The 14,737-nt window shown below is 41.0% G+C and overlaps 1 protein-coding gene across 1 annotated transcript in view; it reads left to right on the forward strand.

Moving 5' to 3' along the window:
- DNAH6 (dynein axonemal heavy chain 6) overlaps positions 1-14,737 on the forward strand; it is a 237,689-nt gene that overhangs the window by 121,220 nt on the left and 101,732 nt on the right. Inside the window, exons 36-42 of the mRNA XM_036262769.1 lie at positions 528-650; positions 1,998-2,180; positions 2,724-2,867; positions 7,694-7,915; positions 8,708-8,855; positions 10,082-10,239; positions 12,119-12,250. Of these exons, the coding sequence (XP_036118662.1) occupies positions 528-650; positions 1,998-2,180; positions 2,724-2,867; positions 7,694-7,915; positions 8,708-8,855; positions 10,082-10,239; positions 12,119-12,250 (1,110 nt within the window). The remainder of the gene's footprint in view (positions 1-527; positions 651-1,997; positions 2,181-2,723; positions 2,868-7,693; positions 7,916-8,707; positions 8,856-10,081; positions 10,240-12,118; positions 12,251-14,737) is intronic.

Consider the following 14,737-nt stretch of genomic DNA (forward strand, 5'->3'; position numbering starts at 1 on the left):
CATTTGTCTCTTTGCCTTTGGAAGTTTTACTACATAGAGATGAATTCGCATGATTTGAAGTACTTTCTAAGGTAAAATTGCTGTATTTAAAGTGAAGGAATGCTCCCAGTGTGGGATGAATACGATGGAGAGTTTGAAAGAGTAATGTGAACCAATTACAGTGACAAAATATTACAAAAGATAACATCCCTAGTGTGTTCACTGATAAAATGCCTGCTGTATGCTAGGTATTAAACTAGGTATTGATACAAGAATGAAATAGAAAGGAAGAGAAAGGGAAGGGAAAAAAATACCTAGTCCCTCCCCTTAAGCATCTGGAGTATCCTCATACTTACGGGGGTTTTTCACGTTTTGCTTCACTTAACGTTCGTTTCCCACTTCTGATTCCTTACAGCTCTCCCACTGTCTTCCACACAAAGCCTTTCGGTGTGAACTTAAACTCTGAGCATGTGATTCATTAACAGGAAGGTGCAGTAATCAGGAAATATCATATCAGCTGTTTCCTGTTCACCTTTCTTCAAATTTAGGTGCAAGACCTCAAGGTCGCCTCTCCGGCTACGGTCAGTCGGTGTGGAATGGTGTTTGTGGACCCTGAGGAACTGAAATGGATGCCTTACGTGAAAACCTGGATGAAGGGTATTTCTAAAAAAGTGAGTGCAACCAGATATTCCTCAGTGTCTCAATTTGTCGGGGCTCCCGCTTCCCTTGAGTGCCCACACTGCAATACCATAAGGCTTCGTGGTGCTTGATTGAGCGAGTTCTCCAGAAAGGTTTATATACTCCCCGAATATGCCCTCGTTGTTTATTGCGTCAGCCTGCTGGTCTGTCTAGTCACTGTGGTACCTCCCTACTCTGCAGCCTGGCTTCTCCCCAGACCGGTTCCTCTCGAGGACAAGCAAAACTCACGTCCTTGACTCCTCCAGGACAGGCTGGGGCATTAAAAAGGACTACAGAGCCCAGCTGGTGTGACTCAGTGGATTGAGTGCCAACCCATGGACTGAGAGGTCCCGGTTCGATTCCCGGTCAGGGCACATGCCGGGGTTGAGGGCTTGATCCACTGAGCCACACCAGCCGGACTACGGTCGGCCCTTTCTATCCGTGAGTTTTGCATCTGAGGGATTCAACCAAATGCAGATCAGCAACAGTATTTTCTCATTCCCAGCCATAGATTCCCAGCCACTGATTGAAAACACTAGGTTTGACCCACAGTTAGTTGAATTCACAGATGCAAAGGGTCAACTGCACAGTCAAAAGTTATTTGTGAATTTTCAGCTGCATGGGTGTTGGTACTACATCCCTCATATTGTTCAAGGGTTAACTGTAAGTCTAAATCTAATCGTCATGCTGTACACCTTAAACTAACACAGTGGAGTATGTTAATTATTTTTCAATAAAACTGGAAGAAAATTAAAGCCAAAAAAATTCCTATAAATGTGATTTTGTGTGGACTTAACTTTTCAACTCATTTTGGTAAATGACTGTGATTGCTGGATCATATGGTGAAACTATGTTTAGCTTTGCAAGAAACTGCCAGGCTGTCTTCCAAGTGGCTGTACCACTTTCTATTCCCACCAGCAGTGAATGAGTGTTCTTATCTCTCCCCGTCCTCACCGGTGCGTGGAGGTATTGGTGTTTTACTAAATATTTTAAAATGTATTTTTTGTAGTTCTTTTTCACATTCTTAATTGTGAGAGATATCAATATAGAAGACTGCATGAAATGCATATTGACAGTTTAACAGATGATTATAAAACAAACACCTATGTACCCATTACTAGATCAAGATGTAAGACATTATCAGCAACCCAAAATCTGCCCATGTGTCTCAAGTCATAGAAGGTTTTTTAAATTATGTATTTTATATCTCATTGTATTTATGCCCTTTAGTCTCAAAGTCACAAAATGTATTACCATATAGAGATGTGAACCACCCCAATTCTGAACTTAATTATATACTTCATCTGCTCTTGCTAAAATATTGTTTGTTTTATTTTTAGCTGACTGAGGAAACCCAAGAATATATATTGAACCTTTTCCAACGTTATGTTGATGATGGTTTAAATTTTGTCAATAAAAAATGCAGCCAAGCGATCCCACAAGTGGACATCAGCAAAGTGACCACACTCTGTTGCTTATTGGAGTCTTTGCTAATTGGGAAAGAAGGATTTCATTTGACAATGGTATGAAAGGTTTTATTATTGCTATAGAGCTAGAAAAATAAGATTATTGTATAGCTCCTTTGCAAATAAACAACTCCAAATTTTCTGTAATATGATCGTTTGATTTACAAGTTAATCTTCCAGGGGACTAGTGACTGTGAATATATTAATAGAATCTAAAAGTTGGAAGGAATGTCAGAGAGCCTATAGTTTACTCCTATATTCAATGTTTATTCCCTTACAGTCTACAACGTATTTTTAATGGGTGTCTGTCAACAGCTACCTAAATGCCTTCAAAAAGACATAAATAGTTAACTATAGCCAGTTGAAAAACAACCTTGAGATTTTTTTTTTATTGGACTTTCCTTGCCATGTATTTTCTCATCAGAGTATTTAAATATATACTACTATAAAACATCACTTTGTGAACCATTAAGTGAAGTATAAGATATATACACTGTGCCCTTTTTTAAATGCATGAGTCTACATGAAAGAAAACTTGGCCATTTAGGATTTTTTTATGTTAATCTAAAATATTAAAATTCTTTCTCTTTGTTCTTTCAGGAACAAACAAAACTGAATACATTACTATGTCAGACGTTTATATTCTGTTACTTGTGGTCTTTGGGTGGAAATCTAATGGAAAACTACTGGGATTCTTTTGATACATTTATTCGAACACAATTCGATGACAATCCTGATGCGAGGGTAAGGGCCAAATAAATTTAATTTTAACATATTAGCTCTGAACCATCAAAACTGAACTTTAAGACTAAAACCTTAAAAGCCTTAGTTCTACTGCAAATATAAATTCTTCACTCAAAGAGTTTCTAAAATTATTCACTTTTTTTTTTAACCATAGATAACATTTATTGTATTAAATTTTTAAGGAGTCCTCTCCCGGCCATATGAAGAAATTAAGGTGTAAAACTATATAAAATTCCATACTATAAATGAATATTGAATTCCAGTTAGTAAACTTATTCTTTGCAGTGTTATAGTTTAGCAATTCTGAAACTACATTCCGTATATTCTAAAACCAAGCAAATGAGTGAATACACGGAGGATCATAGAAACAGGTTTCCCACTGTTAGAGAAGGAATATACAAATATGGAAAGAAAAAGATTAGAATGCACCCTGTGTTATTGGATTGCAATCAGAGACACTGGTTTTCATGGATTCCATATGTATGTGTGTGTGTGTACACACACACACACACACATAACTTTTGTACTTCTGCGTGCTGGAAAGAACTGGAAGCGATGACACCTCAACAGCAATGAGCATTCCCAGTATGCTAATTTCTAAAGACTGTTCTCCCCAAAAGGGAACCAAGGCTCCTTGGTGAAAATACCAGCTTATTCTAGGACTGGGGCAGGGAAAGTGCAAAGTGAGACTAGAGCATCTGCTTATGTCAGATGCTAAAGAACCGCTCAGAGAATGATGGGACATGTCAAAAGAACACAGGAGCCCATTTGAAGGGGCTCCTTCTGGCCGCATCTGGGAAGATTTGTGCATCAAAATAAACAAGGTTAGTATGGGATTACAAGCCTTTGAATGAAATTAAAATCTGTGCATCCATACTGATGATAAAAATGCACATGAAGAAATAAATAAGTGGAGGAGAAGGAAGAGCTCTTCCTACAGTAGAATATAACTAAAGGAGAAAACAGAATCAGAAAGTCATTACTTTGCAACTATTCTGGTAGTAATTGGTGTAGACAAGTATTGTCAATGTATACTAAAACTAGTAGGTGGAGGTTTGATAAGAAAAGATAGTTACATAGTTTCATAGTATCTCCTATACATCATTGCTTAACTACAAAGAGAAAAATAGTATTATTGCAGTAAAAAAAAAACTTATAGACACCACCTATGTGATCCATTTAATATGATCAATATTAGGACAAACCTATGCCTCCTGACAGCTACACTGAGACAGATACACCCTTGCTTCTGAGGTATTCCTTCCAAAAATGCATAGCCTGAATCTATTGATGAAGATATACCTGGAACACCCAAACAGATGAACATTCTATGTGATAAACCAGACTATACTCTTCAAAAATGTCTGATATGTAAAACAACGCTGGGGAACTTCTCCAGACGAAAGGACCAAAAAGACATAACTAAATGCAATACATTGTCCTGGATTGGATCGTAGACTTGGAAAAAAATATAGCTATAACTGACATTATTAGAACTGTTGGCAGTATTTGAATATGAAGTGTAAAGTAGATAACATCAGTCTTCAGCTTCCTGATTTTGATCATTTTACTGTGGTTATGTAAGAAAATATCCTTGTTCTTTAGGGAATACCCAACTGTTTAAGATAAGGTGAAATAGTAGATACAACTGACTCTCACAGATAAAGGGCAAGATAGTACTAAAGCAAATAGGGCAAAATGTGAACAATCAGTTAAACTAGATAAAGAATATATGAGATTTTTTTGTACTATTCCTTCAACTTTTATGTAAGTTTTAAATCATATAAAAATACAAAGTTACCAGGAGAAAAATGATTCTCTACATTAAGAATCTGAGCCCTATAGATTAGGACCTTCTATCAGATATGAAACCTTGCTGGATGGACCAAATTAAGGAAAAATGAGAATTTGAGACAGAGAGACAGACCCCACTGGGTCAAGGGAAATGATCTGGGATCATCAATAGGTAGGAGGAGCAACTATTCAGTATTTAGTCAAAAAATATTTATTGAAAACATATTACATGGTAGGCAACTTTCTCACTACTGTGGCTAAAGCAAAGAACGAAAGTCCCTAGACTTATATGAGGGGAGTCAAAATAGTAAATACTTAGAAATAGACAAATATACAATATAACAGCTGGCAATGAGGCAGAGTAAGGATGCTAGAGAGTGCCAGGGTGCAGTGGGGAACTATTTATTTATTCATAATTTTAATTGAATTTATTGGAGTGACATTGGTTAATAAAATTATACAGGTGTCAGGTATATAATGCTACAATACATGATCTGTATATTGTATTGTGTGTTTACCACTCCAAATCAAGTCTCCTTCCATCACCATTTATCCCCCTTTTAACTTCTTCTACCTCCCCTCACACCCCACTTCTCTTTGGCCATCACCGTACTGTTGCCTGTGTCCATGAGTCTTTCTTTTTTTTCTTGGCTTAATCTCTTCACCCTTCTCACTCAGTCCCCAAACTCTCCCCTCTGACAACTGTCAGTCTGTTCTCTGTATCACTGAGAATGTGTCCACTTGTTAGTTGATTTTGTTCATTAGATTCCACATATAAGTGAAGTCATATGATATTTGTCTTTCTCGGACTGGTTTATTTCACTTAGCATAATAGTCTGCAGGTCCATCCATGCTGTCTCAAAGGTAAGAATCCCTTCTTTTTTATAGCTGAATAGTATTCCATTGTGTAAAAACAACCCATTGATGGGAGAACACATTCACTTACACATCAATATCCCGAATTTATAAGAAATGTATAAAGCTCAACACCAAAAACAAACAAATCACACAATCCAATTAAGAAATGGGCAAAGGACCTGAATATTTACTTCTCAAAAATACACACAAATGGCCAATAGAATTATGAAAGGATACCTATAGTCACTAATCATCAGAGAAATGCAGATTAAAACAACAATGAGATATCATCTCACACCTGTCAGGATGTCTGTCATCAGTAAATCAACAAACAGCAAGTATTGGTGAGGATGTGGAGAAAAGGGAACCCTTGTGCACTGTTGGTGGGAATGCAGATTAGTGGAGAACTATTTTATATATGGTAGCCAGGAAAACTTTGCTAATAACATCATATTTGTACAGAGTCCCAAAGGAAGTCAAAGAGCTAGTGATTATTTAGGGGAAAAGCATTCCAGGCAGTAGGAGAAACAAGTCCAAAAGCCTTTACTTGATAAGTAACTGCCTGGCAATTTTGAGAAACATCAAGGAGGGTGGTGAGGTCAGAGTGGAATGACCACGTGGGATGTGTAGAGATAAGGTCAGAGAGACAGCAGGGAAGCAAAACATGTAGGGTCTTATGGGCCATTGTAAGGACTTTGACTTTTCCACTGGGTGCAATGAGATGCTATTGATGAATTATGACCACTGGATGTTTAGCAGGACAGTGCCAACCCCTGTCATGGCAGTGATAATGCTACTTGGATAATGGGAGGGGATCCAGATAAGAAGGTAGATACCTTTCGTCTGAAAGTCCCAAATGAGTAGGCTGTTGAATTTGTATTCCTTGTCTCAGTTAATGGCCTTCCAGACTTCCAGTACTAGCCAGAAATGAGTGTTATAGATTCCTCCTCCTTTACTCACCTTTCTATAGCCAATGAAACACTAAGTTGAGTGAAATTTTTTTCAAATTATTTTTTTCAAGTATATCCTCATCTCTTCATCCTCATTGCCTCTGTATAACTCAGTTTCTTATCATTTCTTTTCTGGGTTGTTAAAATGGCCTATTTTTTTTTTTATTCCCTTGCCTTTAGTTCAGTCCTTACTCACCTCTGTGCCAGTGTCTTCTTTTTATTTATTATTTTTAATCCTCACCTAAGAATATTTTTCCATTGATTTTAGAGAGAGTGGAAGGGAGGGAGGGAGGGAGAGAGAGAGAGAGAGAAAGAGAGAGAGAGAGAGAGAGAAACAGAAACATCACTGTGAGAGAGGCACATTGATTGGTTGCCTCCCACACGACCCCAACAGGGGCCAGGGATCAAACCTGCAGCCCAGGAACGTGCCCTTGACTGGGATCAAACCCATGATCCTTTGGTCTGCAGGCTGACGCTCTAACCTCTAAGCCAAACTGGCCAGTGTCTTTTAAAATTATGAGTTATAATATGTTAATTGGTCATGAAATCAATTGAAAGTCACAATTCAGTTTTTAATAATGAAATAGCCACTATCACACTGGCATAGAGGTGAGTAAGGACTGAACTAAAGGCAAGGGAATAAAAAAAATAGGCCATTTTAACAACCCAGAAAAGAAATGATAAGAAACTGAGTTATACAGAGGCAATGAGGATGAAGAGATAAGGATATACTTGAAAAAAATAATTTGAAAAAAATTTCACTCAACTTAGTGTTTCATTGGCTATAGAAAGGTGAGTCAACCCTATACTAAAAATGCTAGCTAGTGCAATAGGGCAAGAAAAAGAAATAGAACAAACTTTGAAAAGGAAGAAATAAAAATGTCATTATTTGCAGGAAACAACTGAATAGTAGAAAACCCTAAAGAATCTACAAACAAATGATTAGAATGAATAAGTAAATTAGCAAGATCATTGGATACAAGGTTCACAAAAAGTTCAAAAATAAAATTTTAAAACAATATCATTTTAATAGTACCAAAATATCAAATTCTGTTGCACGACTGTGTTTAAAGAATTAAACTCTGATACTGAAACAACTACTTCTCTGTAAAGAAAAAGAAATCCAAATCCATTCATGTTCTATGACTGCCTTTGTTTCTGCATGAATATTTCGATTGCTGTGTGTCCATCCTATTGAAAGTGGTGCTTAATTTGATACTTTAGCTTCCCAGTTCTGGCGATCTGTGGAGCATTCACGTGGACTTTGACACTAAACGCCTGGACCCCTGGGAACGAATCGTACCCAACTTCAAGTACAGTCGAGATGTTCCATTTTTTGAAATGCTTGTCCCCACAGCTGACACAGTGCGGTTTGGGTATCTAATGGAAAAACTACTGGCAGTCAAGCATTCGGTATTATTTACTGGGACAACTGGAGTTGGCAAGGTAGGAAACCTTCCTCAAACAAGGTCTCTCCCAAAATGAGGGTATTGTGGACTTAGAATTATAGCCCTATAAATAACACATTATTTCTCATGGAAAATTATTTTGAATTTTGATTATTTTTTTTTAGGAAGAATATCACTTTGCTGACTCTATATTGACCCTCAGAATTACTCCCAAGTTTGCTAGTCTCTGAATAAATCCTTGGTGTCAATACTATATAAGCCAGAGACACCAATGTTGGGTGGGGGCTTTTATGTTGCATCCCTTGGAATTTCTGGGGCTGTTACTACACAGGTTATGTTGGGAACAGGCCAAGCAGTTTGTGTCCCCAATAGACTATTGATGAAGACCAGTCTATCCCCTCCTGCCTATTTCCTATTATCTCATATAGCGATGGTGTTTGGGAAAAGTAGAGTATAGGGGAGAATGCTGTTTGGTCGTCTTGGTTTTAAGGGAAGTCCACATAAACAGAGGTTCACTGTTTCCTCTCTGAATTATTTCTAAAAGAAATTTGGGTCCTTTTGTGATTCTTGTTAGTCAACTGACTTGGATATTGGTTTGAAACTAAAATAAAAACTTTTTGCTGAGATAGAGCTTATTAGAATATTTCTTTGGCTCTAATAAATGTAATTAAATGAAATCTCCAGGAAGAGAAAGACAGACATTTCGACCTGGCTTTAACCTCTCTCCTTTTATCCTATTCCTACTCATTGCACTAAATTATTACTGATAAAGACAATTGAAAATTGTTATATTGAATGAGAAATCATTAACATTTGTTTAAATTTAAAGTCTGTCATTGCAAAAGGATTGCTAAATAAAATTCAAGAATCAGCTGGCTATGTTCCTGTTTATCTAAATTTTTCTGCTCAAACTTCATCTGCAAGAACTCAAGAGATCATTGAGTCAAAACTGGAAAGGAAGAGAAAAAATATTCTAGGTAAGAATTATCACTTTCATTTGTCACGCACAAATTAAGTTAATAAGTCACAAAAGTAGTGCATGTAATAAAATTACAGTTGGATATTTTATTTGCTTCATTTAATTGTAAAGGTGATTTCGTTAACAGAGTTCTTTTCTGTGCTATCGATTATCTGTTAACAAGCGAGTAGTTTACTTCTATCATTATCTTCAACTCACATCTTCAGTCTCTGCCTTTCCATGGCTCTCCCCCTCTCAGGCTCTGCTTTCAGACAAACAAAACAACCTCTTTAGACCTGGTGCATTGAGTTCTCTGAACTCAGCGCAGAATAAGCATAAAACTGTTCAGTTTTTTCTTCAGTCAGCTCTTTCAACCAGGCTTGTGGCATCTCCCTCCCCCCATTAACTGCTTGGATAACTAGCATAACTTTCTGCTCACTTTGTTCTTTTGAGGCTGGTTCAATGCGAAGCTTCTATCCCAAACCCAATTGAAAGCTCTTCCTCTCCTCTGTTGTAAGGTGGGCTTGTGGCTCAAGGTTCTGCAGATGCAGAGGGACATGGCTGCTGTTTTACCCTACTGCCCTCCCTCCAGGAGGCTCTGGTGTGTTGGGATGGGAGAAGGAGATGGAGAAGACCAGGACCTGTGTCTTCTCCCTACCTGGTGTTTAGAGGGGCCTCTGTACGGATTGTCCCTGCTTCTCTGGCTGGCACTAAATGACTGTCCACACTCTTTGTGATGGGCTTCCAGGAGCTAGCTCTTTGAGGAACTTCCAAAAGAGTTGTGCACAGGATGTTTTGAATATCTGGCCCTGTCTTCCCTGTAGAGGGTGGCGAGATGGCATTTATATGAAGAAGCTTTGGAGTTCTGCTTCCTTCTGTGAAAAGAAAATGACCTTCCTCACCCCCTGCTCAGGCCACACCTGAGACAGTGGGAGGGGCTGGGAATGAGAAAGGCCGGGCCGAACTAGGGAGCTGGCATCACTGTGCACCTCTGGGGGTGAGGGTCTCTATGACAATGTGGACATCCCAGCTGGGTCCACCTCTCCCTGCAGGGGCCTGGATGGGGCCAGAGGGAGGTCCCTCCTCCTCGAGGCAGGACTCGGCCTGGGCCCTCCTCACTCCTGAGAGAACGGAGCTCGTTACAACCTACATGGTAGGGTGTTGTTGAGTCCAAAGCCTGACCTAAACTTTGTTTTACATTTCCAAAAGCAAATCATCATTCTTAAATTCATCTGAATTCCCCAGGAGCCCCAGGAAACAAACGTGTTGTGATTTTTGTTGACGACATCAATATGCCCAAACTGGATCGCTATGGCTCCCAGCCTCCGATTGAATTACTTCGGCAGTATCAAGATTTCGGTGGATTTTATGACAGAAACAAACTCTTTTGGAAAGACATACAGGTTACTTTAGGTTTTAAATTATTTTGCATTTTACTTTGTAACAGCAAGGAAATATGGTATATTATAGCAATTTTCAACCTTTTTTATCTTATGGCACACATAAACTAATTACTAGAAATCTGTAACACACCAAAAATTATACTTTTGCGACTCTGACAAAAAAAAAAAAAATAGGCATGTTTGATTGATTTACCAAAAAAAAATAAAAAATAGTAATAGTAATTTCCTACCCTTTTTGCTACAAAGTGACTTTTTTTTAGAAAATCAGATGTCTATGGTTTTATCTAAGGATTTCTGTTACCAAGAATTAACAAATCAGATGCAACTTTATTAGGCAACGTGACCAATAAGATGCAACCCTATTATATGCCCTATATATTTATGGTTTAAGACAGGGCATTCACACTTGTGTTGGCTGTTGTCAATTTTATATTTGACAGTCTAAGGGAAAAGAGGTCAGTGCCCTGACTAAATAGTCAGGTGTTGCGTGTTGTGAACATTGGTGTGCAGTGCACACCAATTGAAAATCACTGGTTTATTAGTTCACTCGAGTTGCCATAACAAAGTAACTCAAATGTATTTTCTCACAATTCTGGAGGCTGGCAGTTCGAGATCAAGATGTCTTCAGGGGTGGCTTACAGATGGCTGTCTTCTCCCTGTCTTCTCATAATCATCCCTGTGTATCCATCTGTGTTCATATCTCCCCTTCTTATAAGGACACTAGTCATCTTGGACTAGGGCCCACTCTCATGACTGCATTTTAAATTAATTACCTCTTTGAAGACCCTATCTCCAAATACAGTTATATTTTGAGATACTGGCCATTAGGACTTCTCCATGTGATTGGCCAGGGGGAGGAAGAGAAAGACACGACTTAGCCCGTGGCCTGTAGCTTCAGAGTTTCTTATGCGTAATTCAGTTCATCAGCCCATGTTGAGTTCTCGTCATGCTCCATTCAGGAGACAAGTGAGACAGCGCCACCTCCCAGAGGGCTCAGCTTTGGAGGGTAGACGGACGTGTATTTGTAAGGCAGGTGATGAACGGAGGGAGGCAGGGATGGGGGCTGGGTTGAGGACGAGAGAAGCTTTCCCAGAGGAGGCGAGGTCAGAACGGGGTTTTGTAGGCAGAGCAGAGCAAAGCAAGGAAAGGGAGCGATCTGCACCCCAGAGGCAGGGAGTGTGGGACACCGCGGAGGTGTGGACCCTGAGCACCGAAGCGGCGGGAGATGCAGGAGTCAGCCAAGGGGCCATGGTTCCAATGATGAGAAATGTGGGTTTGTCTCTAGGTGATGGGAGCCCCTGAAGGAAATGTTACGGAAAGGACTCCCTGGCTGCAGGGGAGGGCTGAGCTAGAGAGGAGGCCAGTTCAGAGGCAGCGCAATGTCGTGTGTTGATCTGTCAATGGAAATGTGACCAGAGGCTTGGAGAAACCTGCCTGCGTATTTCAGTTGCTCAGTGTGCATGCGTTCAGTGTCCCTGGCAGCTTCCCAGAAACAGAACTGCCACAAATAGTGAGAATCTACTATCAGTAGAATGTGTTTAATGACTCTATTTTAACTTAAGATAAAAATGCTTACGATGTGTTAAGATTAAATGCTTACATAGGAGTATTTATAAAAGGCAGATGGGTTAGCTGAGTGACTTTGAGTGATTTAAGGATCCGGGGCCTTCATTTTTCTTTTTATCTTAAAAATGGGGACAACAGTCGCGACCTCCTCGGGTTGCTGCGAAGATCAAGGCAGATAATGTGCAGGAAAACCTAGTGCAATGCTGGCAAAGGGCCGGTCCTCAGAAATCGTCGGTCCGAGTCCTGCCCTTGGGACAGGCAGGTCTCATCTCTCCCGTGGCTGGGTGACCCACGAAGATTTCTCCCCGGACAGGATGTGACGATTGTGTCAGCGTGTGCACCTCCAGGCGGCGGCCGCAACCCGGTGACCCCCCGCTTCATCCGGCACTTCAGCATGCTGTGTCTCCCGATGCCCTCGGAGCACAGTCTGAAACAGATTTTTCAGGTGAGTGTGGATTCAAACTGGGGCAAGAGGGAGAAAGAAAGCATATTTGTTCCCAAACCCCCACGATGAAAACAGTCTGTGCGTTTCCACAGAGCCCCTCTGTCCCTTCCCTGCGCAGAAACCAGGCCAACTCAGGGCCTCTGGGAGCGGAGGGGCACTTGCAGCATCGCCTTGTGCTCGTGGTCTTGGGTCATCGTAGGAACGCACAAAGGTTGTCAAAACGCAGCCCCCACCTTCAGAGAAGCCTGGACCCTGGGCCCTGCTTTTAGTACTCTGCGCCCAGCTCCCAGCAGGCCTCCTCCACTGCCCAGCCCGCTGTGCTCCTTTCCTGCCTGACCACCAGGTCTGTGTGTCCACATGCCCACCAGACACAGCCTGCTTGTCCCACACATCCAAGCTCAACACACTCGGAATACATCCCCTCCGGGCCACCACGCCTCCGAGAGAAACAACCACTGGTATCTCTCCCACCTGAACAGCCTTCTGAGTCCCTTTCTCATCCTTTAAATGGGGTGAAGAACTGTGCCTGCCTAGGAGTGCCCCCTAAGCAGAAGTGTTCCATAAATGGGAGACATTGTTCTGAATAGAATGATAGGGGAAAAAATAACAACCTGAGACGGCATGACTAGGGCAAGCCTGCCATGAGCAACCGGCAAAGACTGCTCACAGAGGTGCACTGTGAGCTGAGCCCTGGACGGTGAGGACGGACAAGGAGGAACAGGTCCTGGGACTGGTGTACGTGGGTGAATGCTTCCGCAGGAGCGGGAAATGATGAAGTGGGCACACAGGTAGAACGAGACAGCTAGGTGACAGGTCTGGAGAAGCTGGCTTCCGTCATAATCACCCAGGAGCTGAAGAGGCCAGCGAGGCAGGCACCGGGGAGCCTCGGCCAGTGGGCCCCCTGGGAGGAGAGGAAGGCACGGAGGCAGCGCGTGTCACCGTGAGTACTGGAAACTGGTATCCACATTGCAATAGCTTCCATCCTTGGGGAATTATTTTTAATCAATTTGAAGTCGTTCCAATAAGTTGTTTAGAAGCTAAAGCCAAAAATGGAATGTAAGAACTACCACATTTCAAAAACTTTTGGGGAGTACTTTAGAATAGGGAAGGATGGGAGCTTATCTCCTGTCATTAAGCACCAATTACAAAATAAGACGCCAAGAAGGTAATGGGGGGCAAAACATGTATTTGAAGACTTGTATTAAGTCCCCCCCCCCTTATTTTGTTATTCTCACTCAAGGATATTTTTTACCATTGATTTTTTTTTTTTAGAGAGCAGAAGGGAAGGGTAGGAGGGGACAGAGAGAGAAACACTGATGTGAGAGAGACACAGATTAGTTGCCTCCCTCACAAGCCCTGACCAAGGCCAGCGATCAAATCTGCAACCCAGGTACATGCCCTTGACTAGGAATCGAACCCATGACCCTCCCATATGTGGGCTGATGCTCCAACCACTGAACCACACCAGTCAGGGCAAGTTGCCCCCTTTTTTGTTAAGAAACTTTATGTGTATATTTGGAAGTTTGTAATGATTCCCAGCCATGCTATCCTGACACACTTTGTGATGTGATCAGTAGTGAGGGGTGTCCCAAGTAACTTAACCCTGATGATGAAGTACTGAATTTGCAAATTACTTTATATGTTAATAAATTAAAGCAAATTCAAGGTTATTCCAACAAAACCTTCATTTTTTATTTTCATTTTTATATCTATTCTTTTTATTGAATTTGTTGGGGTGGTTAACAAAATTATACAGGTTTCAGGTGCACAATTCCATAGCACACCATTTGTACACTGTGCTGTGTGTGCACCACCCCAAGTCAAGTCTCTGCCCATCACCATGTATCCCCCCTTTACCCTCCTTCTTCCCCATCCACTTCCCCCACAATCACCACACTGTTGTCCCTGTACATGTTTTTTTCTTTTTCTTTTTTGCCCCCTGCCCCAAAACAGCAGTCAGCCCGCTCTCTATGAGTCTGTCTCTATTTTGCTTGTTAGTTCATTTTTGTTCATTAGATTCCACATATGAATGAAATCATGTGGTACTTGTCTTTCTCTGACTGGCTTATTTCACTTACCACTCAGCCGTAAAAAATAAAAAAGAAGGAAATCTTACCCTTTGCAACAGCATGGATGGATCTGGAGAGCATTATGCTAAGTGAAAAGAATGCTTTTTAATCATTCTAAAATGCATTCCTGGGTAGAAAAAAAAAGTGGAGTTTGGGATCTTGGAGAAGAAATTTCCTGCAACCCTAAGTGAGCCTCTGCCTGTAAGACTGTCGAGGAGACGTGTCACCCATGGGAACACCATCAGGACGCACGTCACTGTCACAGCTGGAAACGGGCAGGAACTGCTCTCGCCAATGCAGCCAAGAGGCTTATATTTAAAACTCGCCCTTCGAGGGTGTTGAGAGAAGGAGACTCTAGTACACTGCTGGTGGGAGTGCAGACTGGTGCAGCCACTATGGTGTTACCTCAAAAAATTAA

This window comes from Molossus molossus, unplaced genomic scaffold (genome assembly GCF_014108415.1).
Source record: "Molossus molossus isolate mMolMol1 unplaced genomic scaffold, mMolMol1.p scaffold_m16_p_15, whole genome shotgun sequence".
Taxonomy (NCBI): Eukaryota; Metazoa; Chordata; class Mammalia; order Chiroptera; family Molossidae; genus Molossus; species Molossus molossus.